Below are 16837 nucleotides of genomic sequence, written 5' to 3' on the forward strand. Positions count from 1 at the left end.
TGAACACTCCTTAAATGATTAACATACCTATGTGCAAAATTGAACAGGATTCTAACACAAAAGTTTAAGTTAATAAATAAAACTGGAGCTGGGCACAGTGGTACATGCCTGTAATCCTAGCAGTTCACGAGGCTGAGGTAGAAGGATCACAAGTTCAAAGTCAGCCTCAGCAAAACAAGGCACTAAGCAATTCAGTGAGACCCTAAATAAAATACAAAATAGGGTTAGGGATGTAGCTCAGTGGTCGAGTGTCCCTGAGTTCAGTCCCTGGTACCAAAAAAACAACAAAAAAAAATACTGGATACTAAATGAAGGTAACTTTTAGTTACCCATAGGGCATCTGTAGGCCCAAGTGAAAAGTCAGTACTTTTTAGCAAAGGCAACCTATCTAACTAAGTACCTGTTATTCTCTGGGGATTAAAGAGTATCTCACCCAACGTAGAGGCTATTGCCAGGGAAACTGGTCAGTGTAATGAATCTAAGTCATGGTTAAGTGAAGGGATTTGGGAGAGTCCAGAGGAAATGTGATCAGGCTCTTCAACGCATAGGCTCTAGGTTATGAGTGAGTAGGGTTTCAAATATTTCCACTTGTCTCTAGCAGAAAACAAATGGAAAAACTGAGCCATCCAACAAGCAGAAGCCAGAAATGGAACAAGAATCCCGACGTTTGTAGCCAAACAAAAGCTCATTTTTTTTTCCACAGTCAGAGACCAGTTTCAAAATGGAGGCTTAGTTGCAAAATTCTTTTGCTATTTCTCTTGTCAGACAAAAAGCATCCCCAACTTATTCTAACTTCTGTTTGTTGAATATTGTGTTGTCATGTTTAATGCTGGACGGTTCCTTTCTCTTTCTTCCCAAATTGACTGGATCAATCCCCAGCAGTAAAAGGCACTTTTCTAAAGTGTAGACGCCACTGAGATCATGCAGTGGCTGGAAAGAACTTTAGATGGTCATTAATATAATTCCATTATTTGGAATTGCACGCACTCACAATATTTTCTAACTCTTTTTTTTAACTATTTATTTTCCAGCTGGTGCTTGGGGGCAGGAAGGTAAGATATGCTCTCTTCACTATGAAATCAATCCAGGATTCTTAGTATAATTGTGTGCTGACAAACAATGTTTCAGTCAACAACTAACAGTATATACAATATAAGATAAGATTGTAATGACTCTGAAAATTCCCTATCACCTAGTATTTTTACTATACACTTTCTGTTTAGATGTGTTTAGATACACAAATACCACTGTGTTGTAGCTGCCTATAGTATTCAGCAGAGTAACATGCTATACTGGTTTGTAACCTACAAGCAATAAACTACACTTTATAACCTAAAATGTATAGTAGCTATACCATCAAGGTTTGTGTGACACTCTATGACATTCATATAATGACAAAATCATCTAACATCATATTCTCAGAAACCAACTGTATTTGTGAGTGAAGAGCTTCCTCTTGGCCTCCCACAGAGCTTCCTCAGAGACCAGTGAAAGGGCTTTCTACTATTCTCTTTTGCCTGTTCCTGATGAAGCTAGCCCAGAATAGGGAATCAGAGATTAGAGTAAGAAGCCAGTCTTGATTCCAAAAAAGAATTGAGACTGTTAAAATAAGTTGAAAGTACCCACAGTTTTCTTTTGCTAGCCTCTCCTATTTGATGTGCGATTTTGTAAAGAATGTGTGGCTGGCCAGAATGCATGCCCATGGTTGCCTGGATCAACCTCAGGGCAGCATTTTGCTGCATATTCAGAATCACATCCGAATACTCTGAATGTGTGTGCCAGGTGTGTCTTTGTGTGCACATGCATACAAGTGTACCGGGCCTGGACTTACTTTCTCAACCACAGCAATAGAGTCCATAGTGTTCCAATACTGGAAAAGTCTATTCAATAGCTCCTCCAAACTGAGGGAACAGCTACTGTGTTCAAAAGCAGAAATTGTGCCAGTCTACTTTCCACTGGGCTGCCTGACTTGTGGTGTCCTTGGCAGTCATTTTTACAAATGGCCATTAGGTATTTAAGGTAGAAGTAAGATCCAAGACAGCTTGTGATACATAGCTGAGAGATTTGAAGATCCTTTGCTTTCTGGCAATTGAGGGAAGAGTCCTAACCCTTGAGGTCAGGGCTTATCTTAGTTGCTGATAGGAATGTCACTCATGGTTTCTTATCATTTCTTTTTCAGATGATGAAGAAAATGGTAAGGGCATTTTCCTTCTGTACAACCTGTTTTCAAATGTGAAACAACATGGTCATAGAGAACACTCTCAGTAGTAAACAGTGAGAACCAGAACCAGTAGCAGGAAAAATACAATCACCTTTCAATGGGATCTGTATGAGATATGCCTGTCTTTGTTGCTAGCTGTCATGCTGGACTATAATAGCTATGCATGTATCTATCCGTCCCTGAACTTACTGCTACAGAAAAACACACATCTGGGCGTGGGTTGGAGCATCCATGGATTTTTGTACAAAAATTTATCCATGAGTTTGTTTACCTGGTCCAATGTCTAGTCCACAGAAGGTGCTCAGTGAATATTTTTTGAATGAGTAAATGAACAAAAATATAAATGCTTTGCTAATTCTTTCTCCTTGGGGATCCACCTGTCTTGTATGGAAGTCCAAAAAAATGATATTAAAGTGTGTTGTATGCCATGATATGGGTAGATACAGATTAAAATGAAGTATAAAGAGAGGAATGGTCAACTCTGCAGAATGTAATTGAAGAAGGCTCCCTGGGGGTGGCAATTCTTGAGTTTTAAAGGATTAACTGGTATTTTGAAGAAGAGAGAGACTTTAGGCAGAAGAGAGAAGGGCATACAGTGTGAGGTTAAAGGTCTAACTCTGAAGCTGGATGGCCATGTTTGAATCCTGGTCCAACTCCCTAGTTGCTATATGTCTGAACAGTTAACTTCTCTTTGTACATCATCATGTATAAGATGGAAATAATAATGATACCCATTTTATGTAATTATAAGTGTTGAAAGAGTAATTCTTTTGAATTACCTGACCTATAGAAGGCAGTATGTGAATTTTAGCTATTATTATATAGAAAGCACACTGAATCTAGATAATAAGCATTAAAGTTTTATTAGATATGTGTGTTCTAGGTATTGCCTTAAATATCTTACCCAGATTTCCTCATTCAGTTCTTCTAACATTCCTACTCTACAGATAAGAAAACAAAGACTTAGAAAATGGATAGATAGCCCAATCATAAGGCATAAGTGTAAATTTATAAGATACTGAAGTTCATTTTCTTAACCATTATGAAATACCATGCATGTGTTTACAATCTTTGTAAACATACCTATTTGTAGACATAGACACATCTAGGCCCTTGTATGAGCACATGTAAATCTAAGCTCTGCTACTGAATTTGTGCGAGTAAGGGTTGTAAGCAATTTTTTTTACATTTATTTTTCAAACAAACCTACCAAGCCAAGCATACTGTCTATTTACTTTTAACTTATTTGCGATTTCTGATTCACATAATATTTCTAAAAAAATCAGTGCTGAAAAATTATTAAATCAAAATAATACCATCTATTGTCATTATACTCAACTTCCAATTTATCATCAGATGGAGAAGGATTTGTTTATGTTGTGTGCAGTCTCAGCCAAATGACTATCTGGGTGGCAGAGTCAAAGCTCAATTCTGTTCTCTATGGTATCAGGACCCCAAGAAAGAAAGGAGAAAAGAAACTAACATTTTTCTTTTTATTTAAGTTTTTAAAAAAATTTTTTAGTTGTAGATGGACACAATACATTCATTTTATTTGTTTATTTTTATGTGGTGCTGAGAATCAAACCCAGTGCCTTATATGTGCCAGGCAAGCGCTCTACCACTGAGCTACAACCTCAGACCCCAGAATCCATTTAATTCTTACAAATGGAGATTTCCCTGATGAAGAAACTGAGGTTCAGAGATGTTAAATGACTTGCCATTGCACACATAGAGTAGGGCAGATCTGAGATTACAGACACAAGATTTATGTCTCAAAGTCCAGTGCTCTTTATCCAGTACCACAGTGTCTCTGAGATAATATAAAGCCACTTTTTATTGGGAGAATAATTTCCTTAAAATGTGTAGAGTGATTCACATCATTTAAAGGCAATAACAGAGAAAAGTACATGGAATAAAAAGAAAAGTATTTGATCTCTATTACAAAAGACCTTGTTAGTTATAAGAAAGAATTTCTGGCTGGGCACAGAGGCACATCCTTATAATCCCAGTGACTCTGGAGGCTGAGACAGGAAGATCATGAGTTCAAGGCCAGCTTCAGTAACTTAGCAAGATCCTAAGTGACTCAACAAGCCTCTATCTCTAAGTAAAATATAAAAAAAGGGCTGGGAATGTGGCTCCATGGTTAAGCACCCTGGGTTTAATTCCCAGTACAAAAAAAAAAAAAGGAAAGAATTTCTGCGGTTGGGGCTGCAGCTCAATGATAGAGCACTTGACTAGCATGAGCAAGGCCCTGGGTTCCATCCTCAGTACTGCAAAAAAAAAAAAAAAAAAGTGTGTGTGGGAGGGAATTCCTGAATAAAGAGACAAAGTTGGGCTGGGGATGTGGCTCAAGCGGTAGCGCGCTCGCTTAGCATGCATGTGGCCCGGGTTAGCACCACATACCAACAAAGATGTTGTGTCTGCCGAGAACTAAGAAAAAATAAATAAATGTTAAAATTCTCTCTCTCTCTGTCCCCCCTCTCTCTCACTCTCTCTTTAAAAAAAAAAAAAAAAAAGAGACATAGTTAAGGTCAAGAATCAGTGACCCAAACATGTGAAAGATTTTTTTATCTCTAAGAAGATCCTTTGTTATTTATCTGAAAGATAATCTAGCTAATGCAAGAAGATAAACCTGAAGTTTTTAGACTTTCTGAGTTGCAGTCCTGGGTCTAAGATCCCATGCTGCCACGCTTGCAATTTGCTGTACGTGAGTCATGTCAATAAGTGTATCTCAGAGGCTAAGTGCACACATCATTTTCAAGACTGGGGCTCCCCTCTCTGGGGACTAATAGGGAAAGTGTTTAGACCCATTAGAAAAATTTTACCTCAAATTTAAACTTAAGCTGGGCATGGTGGAACACGCCTGTAATTCAGGAGGCTGAGACAGGAGGATCACAAATTCAAAACCAGCCTTAGCAACTTAGGGAGACCCTGTCTCAGAGTAAAAAATAAAAAGGACTGGGAGTGTGGCTCACTGAGAACACCCCTGGGTTCAATTGCCAGTACCAAAAAAAAAAAAAAAATTAAACTTAAACCAGGACTTTTTCTTTCTAATCTTTCTTTTTTTTCTATTTGCAGATGACCTAACACAGATACGTGAGTTTATGGCCCTTTAATTATGCTTTGTCTAAAGATGCAAATTGGTGGATTGTAAAGAAAGTAATCGAGAAAGATTAGCCTCAAAAACTGAGGGCCCCCCAAAAAAACAAATGCTGGATGTTTTCTTTGATATAAGGAGGCTGATTTATAGTGGTGTAGGGAGGGGGAGCATGGGAGGAATAGACGAACTCTAGAAAGGGCAGAGGGGTTGGAGGGGAAGGGAGGGGTCATGGGGTAATTAATGATGGTGGAATGTGATGATCATTACTATCCAAAGTACATGTATGAAGACACAAATTGTATGAGTATATTATGTATACAAACAAAAAACCAAAGAACTGAGGGCCCCTCAACATTATGTGCCCAATTACCATTTTAGAAAAGTTTCAAATAGGGACCTTCGTGGGGTTTTGTTTACTTCCATCCTTCCCTCCCCAAGTTCCAATGTTCCTGCCTATAACTCAAACCAGCTTTCAGAGGGTGATCCCTTCCTCACACACTCTCTAGCCAGTAGCGGGTAAAACCAGGATGTGAATTCTTACATTTTATTGAATCTTTTGACATTAGTTTGACCTTTGGGGAATTTTTCTGGTTTCTCCCTCCAATTTCCTTTCTCTTTTCTCTCATTCCTCAGAATACAAAGTCTCCATCTCAGGAACTGATGTGATTCTGTCGTGCCCTCCAAAAATTCTGCAGGGCACAATAAATTGGGAAAGAAATGATGGAAAACTAGAAGGCGAAAATGACGAACAACTGTTACTGAAGAATTTTTCTGAAATGGATGACAGTGGTTATTACGCCTGCTACACACCCCCAAAACAAAAAGAGAATATCCATTATCTGTACCTGAGAGCTAGAGGTAACATTCTCCATGACTTCTCCAACCCAATTCACAGTCCTCTGATGTCCCAGTGCTTCCTTCTATACTCAACCCTGGGAGTGTCCAAGGCCACACAGCATCAGTATTTTCTAGAACAGATTAAAAACCAATATGGGGCTGTCTGGATAATCTCAGTTAGCTCTTGGTCTAAAATAGCAACTTCCCAGGGGACAGGCTTGGGTCATTTGGATTGTGTCACACCCAGAATTACAATATGAGTTTATCTGATGCTTTATCCAGAGATACATTCTTTAGAGGGACTTGCAAAGGAAGCCAAAGCCACTGTTTTTAAACCGTCTAAACTAGAGTATAATAATGAAATCACAAGAAGAGCTAACATTTATCGAGTGCTTATAAAATTTCAAGCACTGAACTTGCCAGGGATTTTTTTTTCCATGTATTCTTCTCAAAAGCCATATGAGTTAAGTACTACTTTATTACCATTTTGTAGATGAAGAAACAGAGATTTTGTGAGTCAAAAATACATTGCACAATTTCCATAACTAGTGAGTAATGAAGCTAGGACCTGAACCCAAGACCGTTGGACTATAGCTTGCTAATTGTTATCGTTGTTATAAACATATTGAAGGGAAGGGCCTGTGGCAAGTGTGTGAGTATTGAGGGGAAAATCGCCTTCATCTGTTCCTCCCTCTTCTCCAGTGCCCTGATATCTTCCCTTCTCTGTCATTTCTCTTCTCTCTGCCCCTGGTCCCGGTAGTGTGTGAGAACTGCGTAGAGGTGGATCTGACGGCCGTGGCCACAGTCATCGTAGTCGACATCATTGTCACTCTGGGCTTGCTGATGCTGGTTTATTACTGGAGCAAGAATAGAAAGGCCAAGTCCAAACCTGTGACACGTGGAGCAGGCGCTGGTGGCAGGCCCAGGGGTAAGAGCTGTGTCAGAGAACATTCCCATCAAGGTGGTGTCCAGCCTGGGACAGGGTGGGCAAGTCCCTAGGAAAGTTGAAACTGCTTCCTTAGAACATTTACTGTTCTACCAAGGTCTCCTTCTCCAAGACCACTCCTCTCCTTCCCACCCTAGAAAAGTGTGACCACACTTAGGAAAATGAAGGGCTTCCTCAAATGCTTATCAGTGCTCTGCAGTAATCAGATCCCACCCTCAGGCTGTGAGGAGAGAGACTTTGGGGTGTTCCTGCCTTTTCCTTTCTGTTCCCCCATGGAAAGAAATGATAGGAGGACTTGGGCTAAGGAAAGTCACAAAATGATAAGAACAGTGTGGGGGTCCTTAGGGATGGGATTGAAGAAAGAAAATGAAAAGGGCACTGGATGGAAAACGGGAGATGTGGAGGAGAGACAAAGGGGACTGTCAACCTTGAGCTGGGTCTCACTGGGACACTCAGCATTGCAACATTGGGGTTCCCCCCCTGGAGATGAATATTTCTCCCTTCCCTCCTCTGTAGGACAAAAGAAGGAGAGGCCACCACCTGTTCCCAACCCGGACTATGAGGTAACAGGGATGAAGTGGACAGGGAGAGGTGGGGAGGAGGAGCATGCCCTTCTAGGGGGGAGGGAACAGGTAGGACTGTCCCTCTCTCACCTGCCAGATACTTTGAAAGCCCTAGGAAAACTCACCATGGGACCACTTCTGCCTCTTTCATGGCAGAACAGGCTAAGAGGTTGTGTGGCTTCCACACCCATGAAGAGGCCGGAGGGTGGGAATATACCCCTCTCTCTGCTTCATTCATTGGCTGGGATATAGCCGTGGAAACATCACATATGTGAGGTCTAATATGATAAATTCAGGACTGATGTTGCACTAGCATATACTAATGTAGTCAAACAGTTATTAAAATATGATAATGCTTCATTGGTAAGTAGCCCCAAGCCTCCCGCCATCGCACCCACACATACACTCTCAGACATCACAGCCCTTCCCTCTGCCTCTTGACCTGGTGACTAAGCAGCTAATGCCTGGCCTAGGGGAGGATCACCAGAATTGTTCTCATTGGTTGGTGGGTGTGCACTAATAGTTATCACATATTTTTATTGTCACACCTGGACCCATTCTACAAATATTTAAGCATGTGATATTTACTTTCCCATGAGTGACTTAATTTAATCCTGACAAAAGCCCTGAGCACTTGCCTAGCATAAGAAAGGGCCTAGGTTCAAAACCCAGTATTTCTCTCTCTCTCTCTCTCTCTCTCTCTCTCTCTCTCTCTCTCTCTCTCACACACACACACACACACACACACACACACACACACACACACACACCTGAGAGGTGAGTCTTTAGACTCCCATTTTTAAAATAGGAAAGTTGAGGCTCACAGAAGTACAGAATCCATGCAAGTCTACTACCTGTAAGGACCAACTTGGAATTCCCAGGTGCCTCCTGACTCCAAGCCCAGCATCTTTCCACTGCACTACAGCTAGATCTCCAGAGCCATTTTCCCCCATGAACTACTTCCTCCACCCTTCTAGCCACCCCTCTCTGTTCTACCCCCAGCCCATCCGGAAAGGCCAGCGGGACCTGTATTCTGGCCTGAATCAGAGAGGAATCTGACAGCTCTGGAGGATCGCCTACGTCTGCCTCTCCCTAGGCACCCTGCAATTCCTTGTTCCCTGGACAAGTTTTGGACCCTACAAGAGAATTGTTCTTCAGTCTCACGGTGAACTCACAACATCCTGCAGAATTTTCTTTGGCTCGCTCCTTCCTGCCATCTCTACCTGCTGCCCAGTTCTAGGATTTTTCTGCTTCATTGTCCTTTGAAACATCATGGCTATTCAGCCCCTTACACCCAGCCTGCCTGTCAGGATATTTATTTCTGTGATTCACTCCTGGCCAATTCTTCCCTTCCCCCACACAAATATTTCTGCCTTCAAATCCCTCCTTTCTCTGCATATAAATTGTCCCTCATTCTGTAATCACAGTGGCTTGGGAGGCTGAGGCAGGAGGATCTCAAGTTCGGAGCAGCCTCAGCAACTTAGTGAGGCCCTAAACAACTCAGTGAGACCTTGTCTTTAAATAAAATATATAAAAGGGCTGGGGATGTGGCTCAGTATTTAAGTGCCTCTGGGTTCAATTCCCAGTACCAAAAAAAAAAAAAAATGATCCCTCATTACTAACAATTTCATTTAACTTTCCATTTTCCCAGTGCGCTCTCTCTCTCTCTCTCTCTCTCTCTCTCTCTCTCTCTCTCTCTCTCTCTCTCTCTCTCTCTCTCTCTCTCTCTCTCTCCAGCCTTCTTTGTGGGGGACTGGGTAAATGTTGGCAGAGGCCCTGGCCCAGAGTTAGCCCTGAGCCCCCTTCCCTGGCTCTTACTGCAGGCTACTGGATGGTCATTCGCAACTCCATGAATGCATGTAAGCTCCTCTCCACAACAGAGAAAACAAATAAAGTGTGTTTGGCTGAAAGAATTGCTGTCCCTATTTTCTGGCATGTCCTCAGAGGCTACCTTGCTTCACAAGATAACTCAGGTGTTCCTCACCTTTGGTTCCATTTAGTACACATTTAATATTCCATTTAGTACTGCAAGTACTACCTGTTTTTCTGGCCGGTAGAGGTATTATCTGAAGCTCACTTTAAAGAGGGAAATGGAGGCATGGATGGGGAAGTGCAGATACAGAAAGTTTAATTCCTCTTGGAGGAAAACACCAAAGGTGGCAGAGAGTGACTGATAGGTCCCTCATGGAGAAATCAGGTCATAAAATGGGCAAGATAGAAGTAATCCCAGCAGCTCGGCAGGCTGAGGCAGGAAGATCATGAGTTCAAAGTCAGCCTCGGCAACTTAGCAAGGCCCTAAGCAACTCAGTGAGACCCTGTGTCTAAATAAAATATTTAAAAATACTGGAGATGTGGCTCAGTGGTTAGGCGCCCCTGGGTTAAATCCCCCGTACCAAAAAAAAGTCCATAAAAAGGTAGATCAAGGTAACAGATATGAACAGTGGAGGTATAAGGGGGACCTTGGGGACGGGACACAGGTTTCTGCAAGCTGCCGGGAAGAGCTGCTGAGCTGGGCTGGGGGCAGTGGAGGAAGGAGGTACCCCTCCCTCCTGCTCTAGAGGCAGCTGCCTGCAGCTAGAAGCACTGTGGGTAAGCCGGGTAAGCCGCACAGGATGTGGGCTGCACTGGGATGGGGGGGTGCAGCAGCCGGGGGCCCAGGCCAGTGTGGGAAGGCTTCGTTCTCAGTCTCCCCTGGCTCACACTCAGCTTGCTGAGAGAGGAAGCCAGAGCATGAGCAAACTGTGCTAGTCCAGCTCAAACCAGCGTGCTCTCTCTGCATTCAGAAATCTCCCTTGACCAAAGAGCTAATTACAAGTGTGACCACAGCTAAAATTACCTTTTGTGAATAGCACAAAAGTGTGAGCATCCTGCACATGCTCAGATTGGGCTATGGCTACAGATTCTGATTGTTGGCCCCTGTTGAAGGGTCACTTCTTTCCCTGTAAGCATCAGCACTTAAGCTCAGAGCCTCAGTGATTTTGCCCATCACTAACTGTTGATCAGTAGGCTGGCCCAGGGATGGCAAGTGTTGTCCCAGGTATACTTGATTATGCACAGTCAAGGGAAGACATAGCTCAGCATGATAAAGACAATAATAACAACTCACACTTATTGAGCATTTACTATGCTCCAGAAACTGTGCTTGGCCCTTCACAGCTGTAATCTGATTTAATCTTTAGAATGACTCCACAAGATAGATGTGTTGCTCTTGCTTTACAAATGAGGATAGTGAGGCTCAGAGAAGTTAGGTCTTTTGCTCAAGTCACAGTTAGTGAAGGGCAGGGCTGGAATCAGTAGCCAGGGTTATCCAACTACAATGGTCTCAACATCTACCCTACTGATTGCAATCTAAGAACTGCTCTCCATCCTGTCAAATGTCCTTGGAAAAATAGATGGACAGGTTGAATGTGGAGTTAAAATAGAGAGCAGGGTTCCTACTTGGGGCAGAAACAGGATAAAGGTGAGAAAGATAAGCAGGATGCCAGGGATGCAGAAAGTAGGAGGGTTATACTTTTAAGAAGAACCACAGATTGCAGTAGGATTACAGTAAAGGTGGGCACAGTGGAGAGGGGTAATGGAGAATAAAGGAAAGATTAAAAAGAGAGAAGATCAGTTTCTGACACTGACCAAGATGGAGTAACAAGAATTGGATTTACCCTTCTGCATATTCAATTAAAACGTGAGACCAAAAAAAATAGTTAAAACAATTTTAAAGACATCGGACAACAGGCAACTGTGGACAATGATTCCTGAGAAATGGGAAGCATGGTGAATCCTAGGATTGCTCTGGTTTATGGTCTAGAAATAATTTTCATCTGTGTGGCTCAAGGAGGAAGAACCTAAGGAGAGCCCAGAGATCTCCCTGAGGGCAGGCAAGGAAGATGTGAGGCCAAGGAGTCTTGGAGGAGAGTTTGCAGGAGAGAGTGTAAGAGAAGAAAATTCTTAATAAGGACACCAGAGATCTGAAGAGGAGCCCTGCAGTCTTCAGCTGAATAGTGATCAATATACGCCAGAGAGGAAACTGCAAGAGGTCCAAGAACCACTTGAAAGAATTAGAGGCAGGGTCTCACATAGCACTAGAAATAACTGCTATGACCTCATAATTCAAGGGAGGTTAGGAAAAACTGTGTGCTCACATGAAAGAAGAAGCAAGTGATCTCTCTAGAGTTTCTTCCATAAGGCCAATAATCATGTTCCTGACCTGCTCACCTTCCAAAGGCCCCACCTCCTAACACTATCACCCCAGTGCTCAGGGCTTCAACAAATTGCAGGGAGAGGGGGTGATATAACATTCAGGCCATATAGTTATGAACAATTTTATGCCAATAAATTAAACAACTTAGATGGAAAGGATACACTTGAGAAAGCTCATTGAAGATGCAATAGATATCCTGAATAGCCCTTTATTTATTAAATAAGTTGAATTTGTAGTTAAAAACCTTTTCAAAAAGAAAATCCCCAGTCCAAATGGTTCTCTAGAGAAATCTATCAAAACTTTAAGGAAAAAAATAATACCAATTCTATGCAAACTCAGGCAGAAAACTGAAGACTTATCCTTTGGAAACCAGACTTACTTGTCAATACAAGTCTAGTTGATTTTATATGTCAACTTGGGCAGGCCACAGTGCCCAGATATTTGACCAAATATACTTGAGTGTAGGCAATAGCTTTCTCAATAGGACCCCCCAAAGCTCAGGGAATAATGCCAAGTGTCAATAAATGAGAAGGCATCGAATTAAAAAGTTTCTGCCCAGCATAGGAAACAACTAAGAATGTGAAGAGAAAACCTGCAGAATGGCAGAACATCTTTGCTAGCTACTCTTCTGACAGAGGATTAATATCTAGAATATATAAAGAATTCAAAAAACTTTAGCCCCAACATCAAATAACTCAATTAATAAATGAATTAAATAGTTTCTCAAAAGAAGAAATACAAATGGCCAATAAATTTATGAAAAAATGTTCAACATCATTAGCGATTAAGGAAATGCAAATCAAAACTACACTGAGATTTCATCTCACACCAGTCAGAGTGGCAGCCATCAAGATTACAAATAATAAGGGTCGGGGTTGTGGTTCAGTGGTAGAGTGCTTGCCTAGCATGTGTGGGGCACTGGGTTCAATTCTCAGCATTGCATATAAGTAAATAAAGGTCCAACAACAACTAAAAAATATATATTAAAAAAAGAATACAAATAATAATAAGTGCTGGAGAGGGTGTGGAAAAAAAGAAACACTTTTACATTGTTGAGATTGTAAATTTGTTCAACTACTAAGGAAATCATATGGGGGTTCCTCGAAAGTTTCTCTACCATAGGATCCAGCTATACCACTTCTCAGTATTTATCCTGAAAAATTAAAGTCATCATATTACAGTGATCAATGCATACCCATGTTTATAGCAGCACAATTCACAATAGCCAACTACGGAACCAGCCTAGATGTTCATCAATGAATGAATGGATAAAGAAAATGGAAGATATACACACAATGGAGTTTTATTCAGCAATAAAGAAGAAATGAAATTGTGTCATTTGGAGGCAAACAGATGGAACTAGAGATCATTATGTTAAGTGAAATAAGTCAAATTCAGAAGGTTAAGAGTTACATGTTTCCTCATATGTGGAAGCTAGAGAGAAAAAAGGAAAAGAAAGATGGGGTGGAGCTAATGAAAATCAAAGGGAGATCAGTAGAGAAAGGGGAAGATGGGGAGGGAGGGGTAAGTGCTAGAGAGTGACATTGGACAAATTATGTTGTTATATTGTATATTGTATGCACTTTCAAATATGTTACAACAAATCCCATCAGGATGTATAATAATGCACCAATAAAAAGAAGTGGAGGAAAAAAAGAAAAAATACATATCTGGATGTTGCTATGACAATTCTAATCAGCAAATTTTGATTAAAGCAAAATGGCCCTCCACAATATAAATGGACCTTATCCAATTGGTCAAAAGCCTTTGGAGAAAACAGACTGAGGTCCTCTAAAGAAGAGCAGATTCTGCCTCTAGTCTCTCTTTGGACAGCTAGACCATCAACTCTTTCCTGGATCTCCAGCCTGCCAGCATACCCTGCAGATTGTGGACATGCCAGACTCTACAAATACATCATCCAACTTCTCCAGGGAAACAGAACCAATAAGAGATGAATATATGTGGTTGCCTGTTCTTTGGAGAACCCTAATATACCCTGAGATCTAAACCAAAGACATAAGAAAACCACAGACCAAAATCCCTCGTGAATATAGATCCTCCTTCCATGTTTTTTTCTTTGCCAGTCAGCAGCATTTGAGTTAAGCTGATCACTGTTTTATGAAAACTAGACTTACCAGGATGACCAAAGAAGGACGTGTAATCCCTGCCCTTGATCTGGGAACAGGATGGTCTGCGTCAGCACTAGCCCATAAAAGAGTTTTGGTGCACATTAAAGGAGTTACATCTTCTGGGTAGACACAGCCACACACCAATTCACACTGCTCTATGAGTGGCACCTGGGAAGGATCAGAGCTCCGACTCCAGGTGCCATCATATAGGGCATAACCTGCAGGCAGTGGTAGTCCTGGAGGGCAGTGCTCAGTAGTGGTGTGGGCAGAAGATGGTGACCTAGCTATCCTGGTGCAGCTCCTTTTCTTCTTTTTTTTTTTAATCTTTTAATATTTATTTTTTAGTTTTCGGCAGACACAACATCTCTGTTTGTATGTGGTGCTGAGGATCGAACCCGGGCCGCACACATGCCAGGCAAGCGCGCTACCACTTGAGCCACATCCCCAGCCCGCAGCTCCTCTTCTTGCTCCAAAGGACTAGCTTGATTCATCTGGATGAGTTCAAGTGGAAAGGATCCCTTCTCATCACTTGCGATGGTTTGGCTGAAAAGGGAGACCTCTCTAATGGAAGATAATTTTTCGTGTCCAAGTGTGCAGATGGCTGTGCTCCCCTGCTGCAGCTTCCAAGTGGGCTTTCATGGTTTAACTAAGAAGGAACCCAGTGTTGAGTCTTAATTCTGAAAAAATATGCTGTCAATCTGGCTATAGGTGAAGTTTGCATTTTCCCTCTCGATCTTCACCAATTTTCACATTATCTTGGTGCAATCTGTATCCAAGACATGAAGCAAATGCAAATGCGGTGAACATTCTCCATTACCAAAATGGGAAAACCGCCTTATCTCCTCATCAAAATGCTTACACCAGGAAATCAGCTCTCTTTCTCTCAGAGGCTCAGCTCTGCTGCCTTTGGCCCAGGCAGTATATAGAGTCTTCGAGCAGGAGAGAGGAACTGGCAAGAGGAAACCACCAGGCAATCCCAAATCTTCCCTCCCTCCCCTCCCCACAATACCAGGGACTGACTCTATGGCACTCTTATCACCAAGCTGCCCAGTCCCAGCCCTTTTTAATTTGTATTCTGATACAGAGTCTCATTAAATTTCTTAGGGCTTTGCTAAATTGCTGAGCCTAGCCTTGAACTCACTATCATCCTACCTCATCCTCCTGAATTGCTGGGATTACAGACACTTGCCACTGTACCCAGCTGGTCCCAGGAGCTTAACAAAATTTCTTATCACAACTTTAGCAAGTTTAATTCAATAATATAAGCAAGATTAATACTTAATGACCAAGCAGAACTTTTTCAGGAAAGCAAGATTGGTTTAATTTATCATATGAACAGACTAAAAAAAGGAAAATCATATAATTATCCCTATGGCCGCATTAGACACACTTGACAATATCCCATTTGTGGTTTTTTGTTTGTTTGTTTGTTTTTTATTAAAATATTTATTTTTTAGTTGTTGTTGGACACAATACCTTTATTTATTTTTATGTGGTACTGAGGATTGAACCCAGGGCCTCACATGTGCCAGGTGAGTATCCTACCACTGAGCCTCAACCCCAGCCCCTCCTCACATCTATTTTTGATAAAAATTCTCAGCAAAGTAGAAAGAGAGAAAAAAAAAAAACTTCCTCAGTCTGTTAAAGGATATCTCAGAAAAACCTTAAGCTAATATGCTTAATGTTAACTGCTTTCCACTAAGTTGGTCAACAAGGCAAGGATGTCTTCCTCTCCACCACTGTTGCAATGCTACTGGAGTGTGTAGCCAACCCAGTAAGCTAAGACACAGACATAAATCACATGCAGTCACAAAGGGGAAAGTTCGACCATCTTTATTAACAGATGACAAGGACATTGGAAAAGAATCCACAGGAAAAGCGACTAGAATTAATGAGTAAGCTTTGCAAGTTTTCAAGGTCCAAGATCAATACACAAAAATCAATTTAGTTCTAAACTCTAGCAATGAACAATTAGAAATTGAAATTTTTAAAATACCACATACAACAGCATGAAAAATATAAAATAGGAATAAATCTTGACAAAAGACATGAATATGGATTAGAAGACTCAATATTGTTAGGATGTTGACTTTCCCCAAATCAATCTGTAAATTCAATGCAATCCTGATCAAAATCCAGATAGGCATTTTTGTAGTAATTGAAAAGCCAATTCAAATGCAAGAGCTGAGAATCTAGAGCAGTCAAAACAACTTTCTTTAAAAAAGAATGTCCCGCTGGGCGGGGTGGTACACCCCTGTAATCCCAGCTGCTCAGGAGGCTGAGGCAGGAGGATCGTCAGTTCAAAAGTGAGGTGCTAAGCAATTCAGTTAGACCCTGTCTCTAAATAAAATACAAAAAGATCTGGGAATGTGACTAAGTGGTCGCGTACCCCTGAGTTCAGTCTTGGTACCAAAAAGAAAAAGAATAACCCCATCATTTATACAAAAAAAGCATATATTTTGCATATTGACTAGCATCTGAGAGTTCATAGCAGCTTTATTTGCATAGCCTAAACCAATAAACAACTAAAAAACCATCAATAGGTACAAAGATAAACAAACTGTGGTATATCCATACAGTGAGTACCCTTGAACAATAAAAAGGAATAAACTATGCAACACAATGCATGGTTCTCTAAATAATTATGCTGAGTGTAAGAAGCCAGACAACAAGGGTACATGTACTATTTCAGTTATATAAAACTCTAGGAAAATGAAAACTACAGTGACTGAAAGCAGATCAGTAGTGCCTGGGAAAAGAGAAATGAGGAGAAGGATCTCCTCAGGGTGCCGAATATTTTTCATTATCTTGATTGTTGATATTTCGCAAGTACATACATATGTATG

General features: G+C 41.2%; 1 protein-coding gene across 1 annotated transcript in view; it reads left to right on the forward strand.

Annotated features, from left to right (window-relative positions):
* Nucleotides 1–9580, forward strand: part of Cd3e (CD3 epsilon subunit of T-cell receptor complex) — a 62504-nt gene extending 52924 nt beyond the window's left edge. Inside the window, exons 6-12 of the mRNA XM_078047078.1 lie at nucleotides 1032–1052; nucleotides 2180–2194; nucleotides 5300–5317; nucleotides 5955–6179; nucleotides 6919–7086; nucleotides 7621–7667; nucleotides 8670–9580. Coding sequence (XP_077903204.1) covers nucleotides 1032–1052; nucleotides 2180–2194; nucleotides 5300–5317; nucleotides 5955–6179; nucleotides 6919–7086; nucleotides 7621–7667; nucleotides 8670–8726 — 551 coding nt within the window. The 3' untranslated portion in view covers nucleotides 8727–9580. The remainder of the gene's footprint in view (nucleotides 1–1031; nucleotides 1053–2179; nucleotides 2195–5299; nucleotides 5318–5954; nucleotides 6180–6918; nucleotides 7087–7620; nucleotides 7668–8669) is intronic.
* The last annotated feature ends 7257 nt before the right edge of the window (nucleotides 9581–16837 follow it).

Source organism: Ictidomys tridecemlineatus, chromosome 4 (genome assembly GCF_052094955.1).
Source record: "Ictidomys tridecemlineatus isolate mIctTri1 chromosome 4, mIctTri1.hap1, whole genome shotgun sequence".
In the NCBI taxonomy this organism is placed as follows: domain Eukaryota; kingdom Metazoa; phylum Chordata; class Mammalia; order Rodentia; family Sciuridae; genus Ictidomys; species Ictidomys tridecemlineatus.